Source organism: Oncorhynchus mykiss, chromosome 1, assembly GCF_013265735.2.
Source record: "Oncorhynchus mykiss isolate Arlee chromosome 1, USDA_OmykA_1.1, whole genome shotgun sequence".
Lineage (NCBI taxonomy): Eukaryota > Metazoa > Chordata > Actinopteri > Salmoniformes > Salmonidae > Oncorhynchus > Oncorhynchus mykiss.
The window spans coordinates 52,226,186-52,240,927 of NC_048565.1; the positions used below are offsets into that span (position 1 = coordinate 52,226,186).

At 44.1% G+C, this 14,742-nt stretch overlaps 1 protein-coding gene across 2 annotated transcripts in view; it reads right to left on the bottom strand.

Annotated features, from left to right (window-relative positions):
- LOC110524655 (contactin-1a) overlaps positions 1–14,742 on the bottom strand; it is a 114,800-nt gene that overhangs the window by 19,390 nt on the left and 80,668 nt on the right. For both annotated transcript variants that reach the window (XM_021604503.2, XM_021604512.2), the window contains exons 6-16: positions 14,593–14,688; positions 13,358–13,461; positions 12,945–13,047; positions 11,657–11,756; positions 11,273–11,454; positions 10,820–10,944; positions 9,383–9,500; positions 8,861–9,011; positions 8,122–8,249; positions 4,699–4,871; positions 1,844–1,967 (exon numbers count right to left, since the gene is read on the bottom strand). In XM_021604503.2, coding sequence (XP_021460178.1) covers positions 1,844–1,967; positions 4,699–4,871; positions 8,122–8,249; positions 8,861–9,011; positions 9,383–9,500; positions 10,820–10,944; positions 11,273–11,454; positions 11,657–11,756; positions 12,945–13,047; positions 13,358–13,461; positions 14,593–14,688 — 1,404 coding nt within the window. The remainder of the gene's footprint in view (positions 1–1,843; positions 1,968–4,698; positions 4,872–8,121; positions 8,250–8,860; positions 9,012–9,382; positions 9,501–10,819; positions 10,945–11,272; positions 11,455–11,656; positions 11,757–12,944; positions 13,048–13,357; positions 13,462–14,592; positions 14,689–14,742) is intronic.

Consider the following 14,742-nt stretch of genomic DNA (forward strand, 5'->3'; position numbering starts at 1 on the left):
AATCGGCCATTGAACGACAACAATTATACATTGTTGTGATATGTAGATGTATCCAGACACTGCACGTGACCACATAGAGCGATAATAACAAGATGGTAATAATAAGATACAGCTGCTGTGGGATATTTCCCCAGTAAAGTCCTTCAATAGATCTACTTCCTCATTGTCAGAATTGACACATGGTCATCTTTCATCTCCTTCCTCTTGGCACTCCATTGGTCATACCTGCAGGCCAGGGTCTCTGCCTTGTTTTTTTTTATTTCGCTGCATTCTGGGAACATCACCTTCCCATCTGTCAGCGCCTGCTCTATAGCATCACCACCAGGGCACGATGGGGATCATCACACACAGGATCTCTCCTCTGCTAAAGTTCTTAGTCCGTTCTAAAGAGCCCCTTTGTCCACCTGGGAGAAAGGTTGTTTTAGGGCATACAGCATTGCAGAAGTCATGCCTTGGAAATACTTTAGGAGATTCCGTTGTTTGAATACCAAAGGAACCCCAAACACTGGAGCATTCATTTACCAAGCTCTTTGAGGAGGCCACATAAAAGGCCTGACCTTCCCTTTCCGGATAGATAGGTTTTATTTACACAAATACATACATGCATGTGCCACGACGGTGCACTCTGTCAGTTTACAGTAAAGGAAATGGAATTTGAGTTCAGCTTACATAAGATACGAAGAGCATAAACATAATAAAAAGCAGGAACATTTCAACGTGATTATCTACCCCTCGTCTCGTGTCAGTTTAAAAGCCGAACTAATGGGGATATTTGGCTTTTTCTGTAGTGTTTCTGTGTTGCTCTCAAACGTTGCCGCTTGAGAGCAAATTTCAGGCACAGCTCCACTCGTCTGCTGCAATGGTTTCATCTGTAGGTTTTGGCAGGCCGCTGAGTATGTTGTGTAGCCAGAAACTTGAATGATCTTGACGGCCCAGCTCTGGACTCTTTCTAAGGCCTGGTTCTGTTTCTCAGTGAGGTTGAAATGCCACATGGCAACAGCATACTTCCACCACAGGACGTATGTGTGTCTCATAGATAGTTTTCAGGTCTTGGACTGCCAAACCTCCTCAGACTTTTTTTCGGACGATGCGTTGACCTGCATGTCCCATCGAAGATCTGACTGTACCCAAAAGCCTAGGACCTTGGTGGCTGGAACATTCTCAGATGCAGCAGGGTAGCACAGATAATTCAACTAGTGTGTTTATAAATGACATGGTGTGAGACTGTGACATGTGCCTACACTCCAGTGGTTGGCCAGGCTCCAAGACAAAAGGCATATCCTCCTACAGTGGTTTTTCCACTGCTCTGAAAGAGCCACAGAGTTGACAAATCAGCCCATAAAACAACCATGGTCTCCTAACTCTGGCTAGATTTACAACCCCTCACGCACACACACACACACACACACACACACACACGTACTGTATGCAGTCACACATACACATTTTGCAGGCTAACTTATGACACCCCCTCTGTGTTAAGAGCTCAGTTTATAGGGGCTATTTAAGCCAGCTACTGTAGCTTGTCATTCAATTTGTCATTTACTTTGTTTTCAGAGGGCAGCCCCTCTTACCTTGTAGAACTTAGATCTGTTTAATGAACTAATATACAGAGCAGATATGGAGACAAACTACAGGTTCCACAGAGAGTGGGAAAACGTGGCGTCAATCATCTCCCACTCTCTGTCTAGCACCCCACTTATAAGTACCTCCCACCCTGTCAACTCTAGTGCTGTGTGTGTGTGTGTGTGTGTGTGTGTGTGTGTGTGTGTGTGTGTGTGTGTGTGTGTGTGTGTGTGTGTGTGTGTGTGTGTGTGTGTGCGCGCGTGCGTGTGTGACGTACCTCTGACTACCAGATTGGCGGATGCGGTGACGTTGTCCACAGGGGTCTGGGCGGTGCAGGTGTAACGTCCAGAATGCTTCAGCTGGGTGTTCTTAATGAGCAGCTCTCCACTGGAACCACCATTCTGAACAGGGACAACAGGACACATCCAGAGATACAGTATAATACCAGTAATAGTGTAACATAATTGCCTATTTCATTCTGTGCAGACACACAACCTCTTAGTTCTAGTCATTTCAGTTAGAACAGACACTTAGCTACACTATTTATATATCACAATACAGGTATATTATTCTGGGTTCTATGTATATATCACAATACAGGTATATTATTCTGGGTTCTATTTATATACCACAATACAGGTGTATTATTTTGGGTTGATTTATATATCACAATACAGGTACACTATTCTGGGTTCTATTTATATATCACAATACAGGTATATTATTCGTCCAGAGAAATACAGCTCAGTGTTCAACACCATAGTGCCCACAAAGCTCATCACTAAGCTAAGGGCCCTGGGACAAAACACCTCCCTCCGCAACTGGATCCTGGACTTCCTGACGGGCCCAACCACAGTAACTCATTGTGTAGTAATTTATTCATGGTGACGGGGCACTGGCTGAGATGTGACGTTTGGGGTACAGACAGATACAGTTTGTCCCCCTCAGTCCATCTGTCTACATTGTTTAATCATAGTACACTAACACAACAGAGTAGGAACCAAAACCAAACACTTCACTCCATCTCTCGCCCCCAGTTGGTGACGGTAGTCAACAACCCATCTGCCACGCTGATCCTCAACACTGGGGCCCCTCAGGGGTGCGTGCTTAGACACCTCCTGTACTCCCTGTTCGCCCACGACTGCATGGCCAAGCACGACTCCAACACCATCATTAGGTTTGCTGACGACACAACAGCGGTAGCCCTGATCACGACAACGATGAGACAGCCAATAGGGAGGAGGTCAGAGACCCACCAGTGTGGTGCCAGGACAACAACCTCTCCCTCAATGCGAGCAAGACAAACGAGCAGATCGTGGACTACAGGAAAAGGAGGGCCGAACACCACTGAAGTGGAGCAGGTCGAGAGTTTCAAGTTCCTTGGTGTCCACATAACCAACAAACTATCATGGTCCAAATACACCAAGACAGATGTGAAGAGGGCACGACAATACCTTTTCCCCCTCAGGAGACTGAAAATATTTGGCATGGGTCCCCAGATCCTCAAAAAGTTCTACAGCTGCACCATCGAGAGCATGCTGACCGGTTGCATCAACGCCTGGTATGGCAACTGCTCTGCATCTGACCGTAAGGTGCTAGAGGGTGGTGCGTACGGCCCAGTACATCACTGGGGCCAAGCTTCCTGACATCCAGGAACTATATACGACCCGTGTCAGAGAAAGTCCCATAAAATGCTCAAAGACTCCAGTCACCCCAAGTCATAGAATGTTCTCTCTGCTACAGCACGGCAAGCGCCAAATCTAGGACCATCATGCTCCTTAACAGCTTCTAACCCCAAGCCATAAGACTGCTGAACAACTAATCAAATGGTCACCCGGACTATCTACATTGACCCCCCCATTGTTATTGTTATGTACATTTGTTGTGTTACTTTTTGATTTATTTGATTTTTGAAACTGTAGTTTATTTAATAAATATTTTATCAATTATATTTCTTGAACTACATTGTTGATTAAGGGCATGTAAGTAAGCATTTCACGGTAAGGTCCCCTACACCTGTTGTATTCGGCATGTGACAAATAAAATGATATTTGATTGGATTCTGGGTTTTATTTCTGTAGCACGACGATACAGGCATATTATTCTGAGTTTTATTTGTCCATGTGGGCCATCTTTTTAAAATATTATGGCTGTTGTAAAATGTCTCGTGAGCTCCAGCTAGACAAAAAAAATTCCCCTTCCCATCTTCCAATTACCCATTAACATGGTATCTATTGTTACAAGGCTACAACTTTCCAAATCCTGAGGGATATAGTCCCGCTTGCCAGACTCCCGTCACTACATAGGCTTTGGAAGAAACTCGGTGGGATACAGAGATCTGAACATCCAATCAGAAGAACTACAGGGAGCTGTACCAGAGGGCTATCGCCCTTCTGCCTTGTTCGCCGAATATAACATGGTGCTTCTTTAGTATTCTCAACGGGAAAATGGAATAGACAGAATACTTGACCACAGAAGCCTGCAGAATATCTACAGTAGCCATTCACAGTTTGTTATGTGAACTGCACTCTCACAGCACGAAGCAAACCAAGGTCAAAGAAGCACTCCTTACGTCACTGACCCTTTATCCAGGCGAGTCAGTCATTTACAATGACAGCCATATTTTCTGTGTATGAAATACTCCCATTGAGAATATAAAGGCGGCATTACATTAACTTAGTTACTATAATATGAGTCATACGATTCTGATTGGCAAATACAATTCAACTGGAGCCTGCTGTAATTTTAGGAGAGGGGAAATAAGCCTTGTACACAGCTGTGCAAGGTCATCAATCGTTACATGGAGACATTCCTGTGGAAGGACAGATGAGGATCGCTAGCTGCTGCTTACTGCTAAGGCTGCACGGACAGAGAGTGGCTCACATCATTGATGAGGAAACTGCAGTTAAACTGATACAGGCCACCAGCAGTTAGCGGTCCATGGGTCTTTCATGGGTCTTTTCGATGCTAAATGGGTATTACAGTACAGCGGTGTTACAGTGTTACAGAGATACGATTTATACCAGAGTATTACACAGCTACACCAGAGTAATACTAACTTAATATCTCAGCCATACCCGGGATCTGAACTGTCAACCCAATGTTTTCTGGCCTGCCTTTCTAATCTCTTACCAGGTTGCGTTCATAGTGGGATCCCTCCCGGTCGAAGTCGATGGAGTGGGCGTCCAGGGTCCAGACGAATGTGATGTCCAGCGTGGAGTCATGTGACGCGGCACACTGCATGTGGGTACTCTCCCCCACCGTCACGTCTGCGTTGGAAGGAGCCAAGGTGATCTTAGTGGCCTCTGGGGAAAAGAAAATTAAAGGGGTAAGTAGTCAAGTTTGCAGTATTGTGCTGAGCTTCGCTGACCACAATGTGCTGACTACAATGTGGAAAGATCAGCAATGGATGTACTCTACAGTACAATTATCCGCCAAAGTTCCACTTTAGTTTAATAGTCAAGCCTTAGGGAAATATATGCAATTTGTCCGACACTGTAAAAATGCATTGATGTGAACTGGGTGGAGTTAGGTGGTAGTGAGCATTTCTGACCAGTAGAGGACAGTGAAGGGTGAGATATGGGTCACAGTGGACTCTTCAGGTCTACATCTAACATGCTGACGACACCGCCCGCGTGCTCCGTCGCAGACATGTTGATGTGATCAGGACATGCAGGTTGAAATATCAAAACGAACTCTGAACCAACTATATTAATTTAGCTCATTTGTCCTGGGATATAAACATTGGGTTGTGATTTTACCTGAAATGCACAAGTTCCTTTTTTTCCTGTATCTTTGCAGAATTTTGTTCCATTTTGAGTCGCACAAAATCACGTGTTTTCTACTCTAACAACTAATACACAGATAAAAGGGGAAACCTAGTTAGTTTCTAGTAATCTCTCTTCTTTAAATCTTCTTAATGTATTGCAAACTTTATGTGGTGGTTTTAAGCCTGACTGATATGCCCAAAGTAAACTGCCTGTTGCTCAGGCCCTGAAGCCAGGATATGCATATAATTGGTACCATTGGAAAGAAGACACTTTGACGTTTGTAGAAATGTTTAAATAATGTAGGAGAATGTAACACAATAGATGGTAGGAAAAAATAAGAAAAACCAGCCAGAATTTTTTTTTTTTTGAGGGCCCATGCCATTCCAATGGAACGTATAGGGAAATAATAAAATCTAGCTCCCAGTATGCAATTCCTATGGCTTCCGCTGGGTGTCAGTAGTCTTTGTTCAAGGTTTCAGGCTTGCTTCTTCCAAAACGAGCAAGAAATATGCGTTTTACTACAGGGACACAGACTTGTACATTCGTGCATGCGCGCATGATGAAGAGGACACGCACCTGCTAATATCGTTTTCGTATTGAACATACTTCTTTCCATATGAAATATTATAGTTGAATTACATTTTAGGGTATCTGAGGTTTGGATTACTAACCAATATGTCTCATCGCTACAACTCCCGTAAGGGCTCTGGAAAGATGAAGGTCGAAAGCCATTCGTCCTCCGAAACACAACCCAACCAAGCCGCACTGCTTCTTAACACAGCATCCAACCCGGAAGCCAGCCGCACCAATGTGTCGGAGGAAACACCGTGCACCTGGCGACCTTGGTTAGCGTGCACTGCGCCCAGCCCAGCCCACCACAGGAGTCACTGGTGCGCGATGAGACAAGGATATCCGGCCAAACCCTCCCTAACCCGGACAACGCTAGGCCAATTGTGCGTCGCCCCACGGACCTCCCGGTTGCGGCCAGCTGCGACAGAGCCTGGGCGCGAACCCAGTGTCTCTGGTGGCACAGCTAGCGCTGCGATACAATGCCCTAGAACACTGCGCCAACTGGGAGGCGCATATTTTGACCAATGGGAAATGTTAATTGTGTAGATACTCCTCCAAGAAAACCAATGATCCAAACCTCACGTCTCTATCATGAGCCGTTCAAATGTTATTGGAGTTTTTACCCTCGTAGGATGGCCAAGATTAGGGTGACTAAATCAAAGGAGGTCAGCAGATAGATATCGATTTTGAGACATGTAGTACTTTCATATTAGCATACGCTTTTCACGTTAATGCAAGATTCCTGTTATTTTTCAGAGATCTCTCCCTGAAGAAAAAAACAAGCGTATCTCTGTGAAATGTCAACAGAGCACTGAGCGTTACTGCAAGCTTTTTATTCTCAAAGCCTTTCACATTGAATTCAGCTCGTGTCACGTTAATTTAGCTTTTTGCGACCCGCAGAAACAACTTTGCAGATGACCCCCACATCACGGAAAATCCTCAAAAGTCGCTGTGAGAAGCGGCACCGCTCGGTGCTTATTATAGGATGTATTAGGTTACGAAATCTGACTTTTTAGATATAATGTTAATTATATGTTAGAGAAAGACCCCACTGAATGATTCAGAACATGAAGAATCATATTTGTATTGATAAAATACTATATAATATCAGGAAGTGAAATTTCATCACCAAAGCGTGTTTTCGTCCACTCTGGACAGAGTTGGTGGACACCCTATTCCTTATGATAATATACTGAACAAAAATATAAACGCAACATGCAACAATTTCAAAGATTTTACTGAGTTACAGTTCATATAAGGAAATCAGTCAATTGAAATAAATTCATTAGGCCCTAATCTATGGATTTCACATGACTGGGATTACAGATGCATCTGTTGGTCACAGATATCTTAAAAAAAAAAAGTGGGCCTCATTATCTCGTCACAGTATTTTTATGAATTCAAATTGCCATCGATAAAATGCAATTGTGCTCGTTGTCCGTAGTTTATGCCTGCCCATACCATAACCCCACTGTCACCATGGGGCACTCTGTTCACAACGCTGACATCAGCAAACCTCTCTCCCACACAACGCCATACATGTGGTCTGCGGTTGTGAGGCCGGTTGGACGTACTGCCAAATTCTCTAAAACGATGTTGGAGGTGTCTTATGGTAGAGAAATGAACATTCAATTCTCTGGCAACAGCTCTGGTGGACATTCCTGCAGTCAGCATGTCAATTCAACACTCCCTCAACTTGAGCCTCTGTGGCATTGTGTTGTGTGAGAAGACTGCACTTTTTAGAGTGGCCTTTTATTGTCCCCGGCACAAGGGGCACCTGTGTAATGATCATGCTGTTTAATCAGCTTCTTGATGCCACACCTGTCAAGTGGACGGATCATTTTGTCAAAGAAGAAATGCTGACTATAAGGGATGTAAACAAATTTGTGCACAACATTTGAGAGCTTTTTGTGCATGTGGAACATTTTTCTGGGATCTTCTATTTCAGGTCATGAAACATGGGACCAACAATGTTGCGTTAAAATATTTGTTCAGTGTAATTCCCATAACATGTACTCAACAATAATAATTGACACGCCGTACAGTTAGCAGAAGCTCACAACATACTGTACATGCTTGTAATTGGGAAATCTTACAAAACAAATGCACGCTATAATATCCCATGTGCTACCTACTGCCATTGTGCAAGGCTCGTGTGTGTGTGTGTGTGTGTGTGCTCGCGCGTGCGTGCGTGCATTGTGTGTTTGTAGCTTGCCTGTGATGGAGAGGGAGCCTGTGCTGTTGGCCTTGCCCCGATTGTTCTCAGCAAAGCAGGTGTAACGCCCCTCGTCTGCTTCGGTCACATTCAGAATTTCCAGACTACCATCCTCCCAGATTAACACCCTGATGATAACACACAATATGTGAGTGTTACAAAACACAGATACAGCTACTTCATTGCAAGAGATCGGATACTGATGATCACAAAATCCTCAGAGTGTACAAAATACATAGACAAGGGCAATACACATGTGACAAGAGCAAATCCTGTAAGGCAACATTCTATTCAGCACTCATTCACATGGACAGGGAAAACTCTCCAGAACCTACATGGTAGGCAGGCAGTCATGTTGGACATCTCTGTTATTAAATAATTCCTCTGTAGTGAGTTAGTGGTAGGTGGTTGAGAGTGATTTGGGTAGTTTGAGCGAGACAGAGATTATTTGGCTATGGTGACTTTGGTAGTTTTAGAGGGACAGAGATTATTCAAGTATAGTGATTTTGGTAGTTTGAGAGAGACAGAGATTATTCGGCTATAGTGATTTGTGTAGTTTTAGAGAGACAGGGATTATTTGGCTATGGTGACTTCAGTAGTTTGAGAGAGACAGAGATCATTCAGCTATAGTGATTTGGGTAGTTTGTTTCAGAGTGATTATGGCACAGGAAGCCCCAGTGTCCCTGTGGTGAGTGGTGGGTCTTTGTGAAGGCAGATTAGCCCAACCCCAGATGCTGACCTGGTAGAGTTGAAGAGCAGTTCAGTGCCCTTGCTCCAGGAGAACGAGGGTTTGGGAGCTGCTTTAGGTTTACACTCTATGACCACTCTGCCGTTCTTAGCTCCCAGAATCCTCCACTTCACAGGGTTGTGCTCAAACGTAGGGGCGCACGCTGCATAGGGCCACAGAGAAAAAATATTTGAGTCATTACACTAGGGTTTATTCAATTAAACTGTTTCTGTTAAAACAAAAAAAGTGTTGAAAAAAATCTCAGAGAGAAGCATGGGGGTGTGTGTGTTAGCAATTGACTTCTGTTCATGCCACATTACCATAATTAGGACGTGTTTTGGATCAAGTCACCGCTGAAAAGGGCATGCTGTCGGTTTATTGGACTATGTTATTTGTTTATATGTGTAACGTAGCCTCGATGAAAACTGACACGGCAACTTCATGTTTTAATTTCAGTCCAAATTGGTCAGCTAGTGCGGTGACCTTTAATCTTTGGACTGAGCCAATTACAATGATTCTGAGCTTTTGACTCACCAATCACTCGCAGCTCTGCGTTAGCATAGATGACTCCATGGCGATTCTCTGCTATACACTGGTACATCCCAGAGTCCTTAAACGTCAGAGCACTGAACCTCAAATCACGCTTATCGTACTGCAGAAAATGAATAAATAAATATGGCACAATTATATCCTTCAGCATTTCAATATATCCTAAAATGTCATTTTACAATAAAAGCACTTGGATGTTTCAACATCAACGTTGAGATTTCATCACAGGAAATAATAGTGACGCTTTACTGACAACATCTAGATTTCATCACAGGAAATAATAGTGACGCTTTACTGACAACATCTAGATTTCATCACAGGAAATAATAGTGACGCTTTACTGACAACATCTAGATTTCACTTTTGTGAAAATCTCAACGTTGACGTTGAAAACATCAAAATGCTTTTGAAATCTAGGAATAGCGTGTGCCAATTGATGCAGTGTTGAATTAAATAGCATCCCTTTAGCATTAAAATTACTTTATTTGACTTAATGAAACCGTCAATAATACATAACGAAGTATCCCAGTGGCATCAGAATCCTCCCACTTGCCTTCCCTCCTGACAGGGGTTGGTGTTTGGGACCGTTCGATATGTAACCTCTTTGGGCTGGCACCCTCAGAAACAAGTACTTTTCCCTCTCCTCGTTGCATTTTAGCAGACACTTACATTAGTGATTAAATTCATTTTTTGTACTGGTCCCCTGTGGGAATACGAACCAACAACCCTGGTGTTGCAAGCGCCATGCTCTACCAACTGAGCTACACAAGACCCCTCAGCTTGCCTCTCTTCCCTCCTCATATTCTCCCTTCTCCTCTCCTCTCCTCTCCTCTCCTTTCTCCTCCTCTCCACGCTGGCACCTCCTCAGAAACAACAAGAGGTACCTTCTCCTGAATCTTGACTGTGCCTTGTGTTCAGACTATTCAGAGTACCCATGCTAGCGGCCCGGTCACAACAGTTGCCACCCTGATGCTTGGCTGCTGAGAGGGTAGTGCTGGAACACTACAGGAATTTTAACACAACTCAACCGAGCCAAACCAAATCAAGCTGTACTGAGCAGGCCTGGTTATGCATACACCATAGCTGATGGAGCAATATTTAAAAGTATATACATTTGTATATTTTATTTAACCTTTATTTAACTAGGCAAGTCAACAAATTCTTATTTGCAATAACGGCCTACCTCGGCCAAACCCGGATGACGCTGGGCCAATTGTGCGTCGCCCTAGTACTATTGCCTGATTCACATTGCCAACCCCAACCACACTGTGCTGGCTCAGATGTTTTGTCTTCATATGGTATTTTCCATTACGGTACCAGCAACTATGATGGGTGATTAACCAGACCAGCTCAGCACAGCTCTGCTTGGCTCTGTTCGGCTCAGCTCAGCAGTGTGAAAAGGGTATGTGAAAGTTCTCTTACGGCATAGCTGTTCTTGAGCCACTGTACGTGGGGTTTGGGCTTGCCGCTAGCCACACAGGACATGGTGTAGTCACTACTGATGTCCTTCTCTGTACTGTTGATGGACTCGGTCCACTCCGGGAATGCTGGAACAGAGTGAGATGAGGAAAACAGACAGTGTGAGGCCCAAATCCCATCTTGAGATCAACGCTCAACATCAATGCATGATCTATGTGAGAATTGTGCATTTATCCAGAGCAATTTACAGGAGCACATCAACAGATCGTTCACCTAGTCAACTCAGGGATTCAAACCAGCAACCTTTTGGTTGTTGGCCCGACTGCTCGCTCTTAATCACCAGGCCACCTGCACAACTCAACTGAGGCCTGAAAAGGTGTTAAATCATAACAATTTGCAAGTCAAATAATTTGCTACTACCAAGCTGGGGAATATATACCTTATTAGTAGCCCCACCTTCTACAGAGACGCGTGCCCTGTGCCAGTCCTTTCCTTTGGAGTTGAGGGCCTCACACTCGTATGTCCCCTCGTCCTCATACTGCACGTTGTACAGGTGGAGGTGGGCCCCCGCCATGCTGACGTCGTGATTGGACGGCAGCTCTCCGTTCATCTTCTTCCAGCGGATCTGAGGGATGGGGCTGTGGAGAGTGAGGGATAAGAAGTGAGAACAACGGAGAGGAGCTTAGACCTATAATCCCATAGCCTTGTCATTAGAATCTATACATACAGCTGTATTACAATAAACTATTTCATACTCTCAAGTCTGAGCTAGGATAGCAAGTATAAGTGATGCTCTAATATATGTACTTGTAGCAATGCACTGGCTTTATCCATACTTACTTTCCCAGGGCGAAGCATTCCATTGTGACATTCTGTCCCACCAGTGCGTAAGTGTCTGGGAACTTGACTTTGATGTCAGCGGGGTATTTCCTGATTGGACCTGGTTGGTGGAGAAACAGGAAATAGAAACAACTGGATGTGAGTCACCTGTTTATTCATAACAACCCCCGAGGAGGCAGAACAACTTAGACCAGCAACAAGATGTTGTGTTAGTTAACTCTGTGTACGGACAATATACGGTTGGAGGCGCTTTCTTGTAAACGGTTGTGTCGGGTAGGATACGTTAGCTATGCTGTAGCACACACACACACACACACACACACACACACAGTTTCCAGCTCAGTCTGCCCTTCAGGATGAGTGTCCAATACAGTGCTAAATATGGGCCATGACACAGCCAGAGGCCCGTGTTGTGTAGTAGTAACGTGGTCATAATGAAACATGTGCATGACAAAGCCATGAAGTGTTACCGGGTAAACTGTCCTCCCCTACAACCTTTTCAACTAGAACACGACACGCTCCCATGCTCCCTATTACGTTTGTGCTATAGACAACTCCTTGGGTAATCGCCATGCATGTAATCGCCAAATAGGACACGACCACAGGCGTTGCCAAGAGAGTACAAACATATCTGGGACCAGGCTAAGAACATGCTAGTTTGTGTTTTTAAATCTGCTAGGTTGGTACTAGGTAACGTGAAAATAAACTCGGCAAACAGGACCAACTGAGAGTACATCACCAACAAGTAATCATTTATGAACCCTTGAGGAAAGCGAGGCCTCCTCTCCATCTTTTATCTCAATCATTTCTCTAATCAAGCCTTTCCCACAACCATAAACAACACAGGCACAAGGCTCTCTCTCAACACTTCAACCGTGATCTCAAACTCCAACTCCAGAGATGGTGACTGCCTGGGTTCTCGCCTGTTACCGACCTCTTTTTAACAATGTTCATATGTGGTTCGCTGGTCACAAGCTGGACCAACTCTACTGCCCTAAGCAAACTACAAACAGTAGGCAATTGTGTGATATCTAACACCTTGATAATGATCTCACATACTGTAGGGTAATATGGTGTCCATCTGCACTGAACAGATTCATATCTTCCAAACCAAAAAAAGTGGGCAATTGTGTGATTACGGAAATCCTCCAGGGTAACGACAACTTTTATTATAGGCCATGGTGCGTGCATACTATTAGATACGATGGGACAGGAATCTTTGCTGAATAGATTCCTCTACCTCAACATACAGGACAGTTAAAAAAGGAACTGAAAAACAGGAACCAACGTTCAGTCAGGGGGACGAGGGGGATGAACTTGCTGAAGACGCTCTTGGCGATGGAGGCACTGGAGACGAAGCAGGAGTAGTTGCCACTGTCTGATAAATCCACCTGGTGAGAGACGTAAACAATTCAGGTAAAACACATTTGATCTTATATCCTGTATTATGTAGCCCATGTTTGTCACCGTGTGTTTTTACACGAACATTTGTATGCTGTAAATTCAGCCTTTCTTCAGTTTATATAAAACTGTGAGCGTCGCTCAATAAAGTTCAAAGGCTGTGTCAGAAATGGCACCCTAATTCCCATGATAGTGCACTACCTTTGACCAGATAGGGTGTGTAAAAAAAAAAAAAAGTATGGTAGGGTGAAATGATAGGGTGGCATTGCAGTCCAGTCGAAGACACATTCTGAAATCCACCTTTGAGATGTAGAGGTTCCCTGTAGTCTGGGAGACAAAGCGACGTTTATCCAGCGTGATGAAGATAGGGAACTCGTTCAGAATCCAGCGGAATGACAGCTCGTCTGTGGAGAAAAGATACACAACCCTCAACCTGGCGATCAAGCCTGAATCTGTCAGTCAAAGACAGAGGAGGTGGGGGAGCGGCGGAGTGCCAAGATGGAGCCGAGCCAGGAGAAAGGCTCTTTTATTCTTATACTTACACTATTTTCAAACCACACTATCATGCTGACCCAAACCACACTATCATGCTGACCCAAACCACACTATCATGCTGACCCAAACGATACTTTAAAATGAAAGCTATAACAACGAAAGCATTTGATGCTTTAATATCAAACTGTCATCATGACGCTAATGAAAAGAGTTGAAAAGGACAAGTATCACTGAGGAACTGTAATTCAGTAGCAGCTGAAATACATGTATGTTTACCGTCATTTCACACAATGATTTTGGTGTATAATTTGCATAAGAATGACTATGCATATCTGCTGTGCAGAACTCTAGTGGAGCTCCTGGTTGATACCAAATAGGTTTGTTTAACGAAGATCAATAATTAAGAAATATACAAATAAAGGAGATCAAAATTGGGCCAAGAAACATGCCCGACACAGATATTAAAACCTGAACAGATTAGTGTAAAGTACCTTTGACGAAGAATACAAAGCTACTGTATGAAATTACATTTTTAAAAAGCATTCAAAACAGCTTATTTTGCCTCACACATCCCTACACTGAGGCTATAAGGGTAAAACTCAGCTCAGGGCTACAGTGTGAGGATATAGCCTACAATGTGTCAGAACAGAAGCAGCCTCATGAAGCAGTACTGCCAGTCACCAGCAGGGGGCACACTTTCATTGATTTTCACTGTTATGACTATCTGGGTTAATTGCCATAACATACTGTTGGATTTAATACTGGAATAGAGACACATGTAATATGTGCAATGCTACAGACCATAGTGTTAACCTAGCACCCTAGCATTCATCCCCAGCCATCACACTTTGTCTTAAGACGTCTCGACACATCTTGAGACATTAAGTCAAGACGTCTTGAGACACTTGAAGATAGATACTTTTCAAGACATCTTATGACCGTTTAATGATACATTTTGAAGACATGTCTTAAGGCAAAAGCTGTAGAAATAGCCTAGCGTCAGAGAATTAGCTGCAGCTGTTAATCTAGCTAGCACTCACGTGGGTAGTGTGGTGGGGGAGCGCAGAGCAGGACTGCCCCCTGGCCCTCCTTCACGTGCACCGCCTCTCTTTCCTCAGATGAGAAGAAGTCCAGGTCTGGAGGAGAGAGGGGGGGGAAGAGGAAGACCGAGAGTTCAGATTCATTAACGT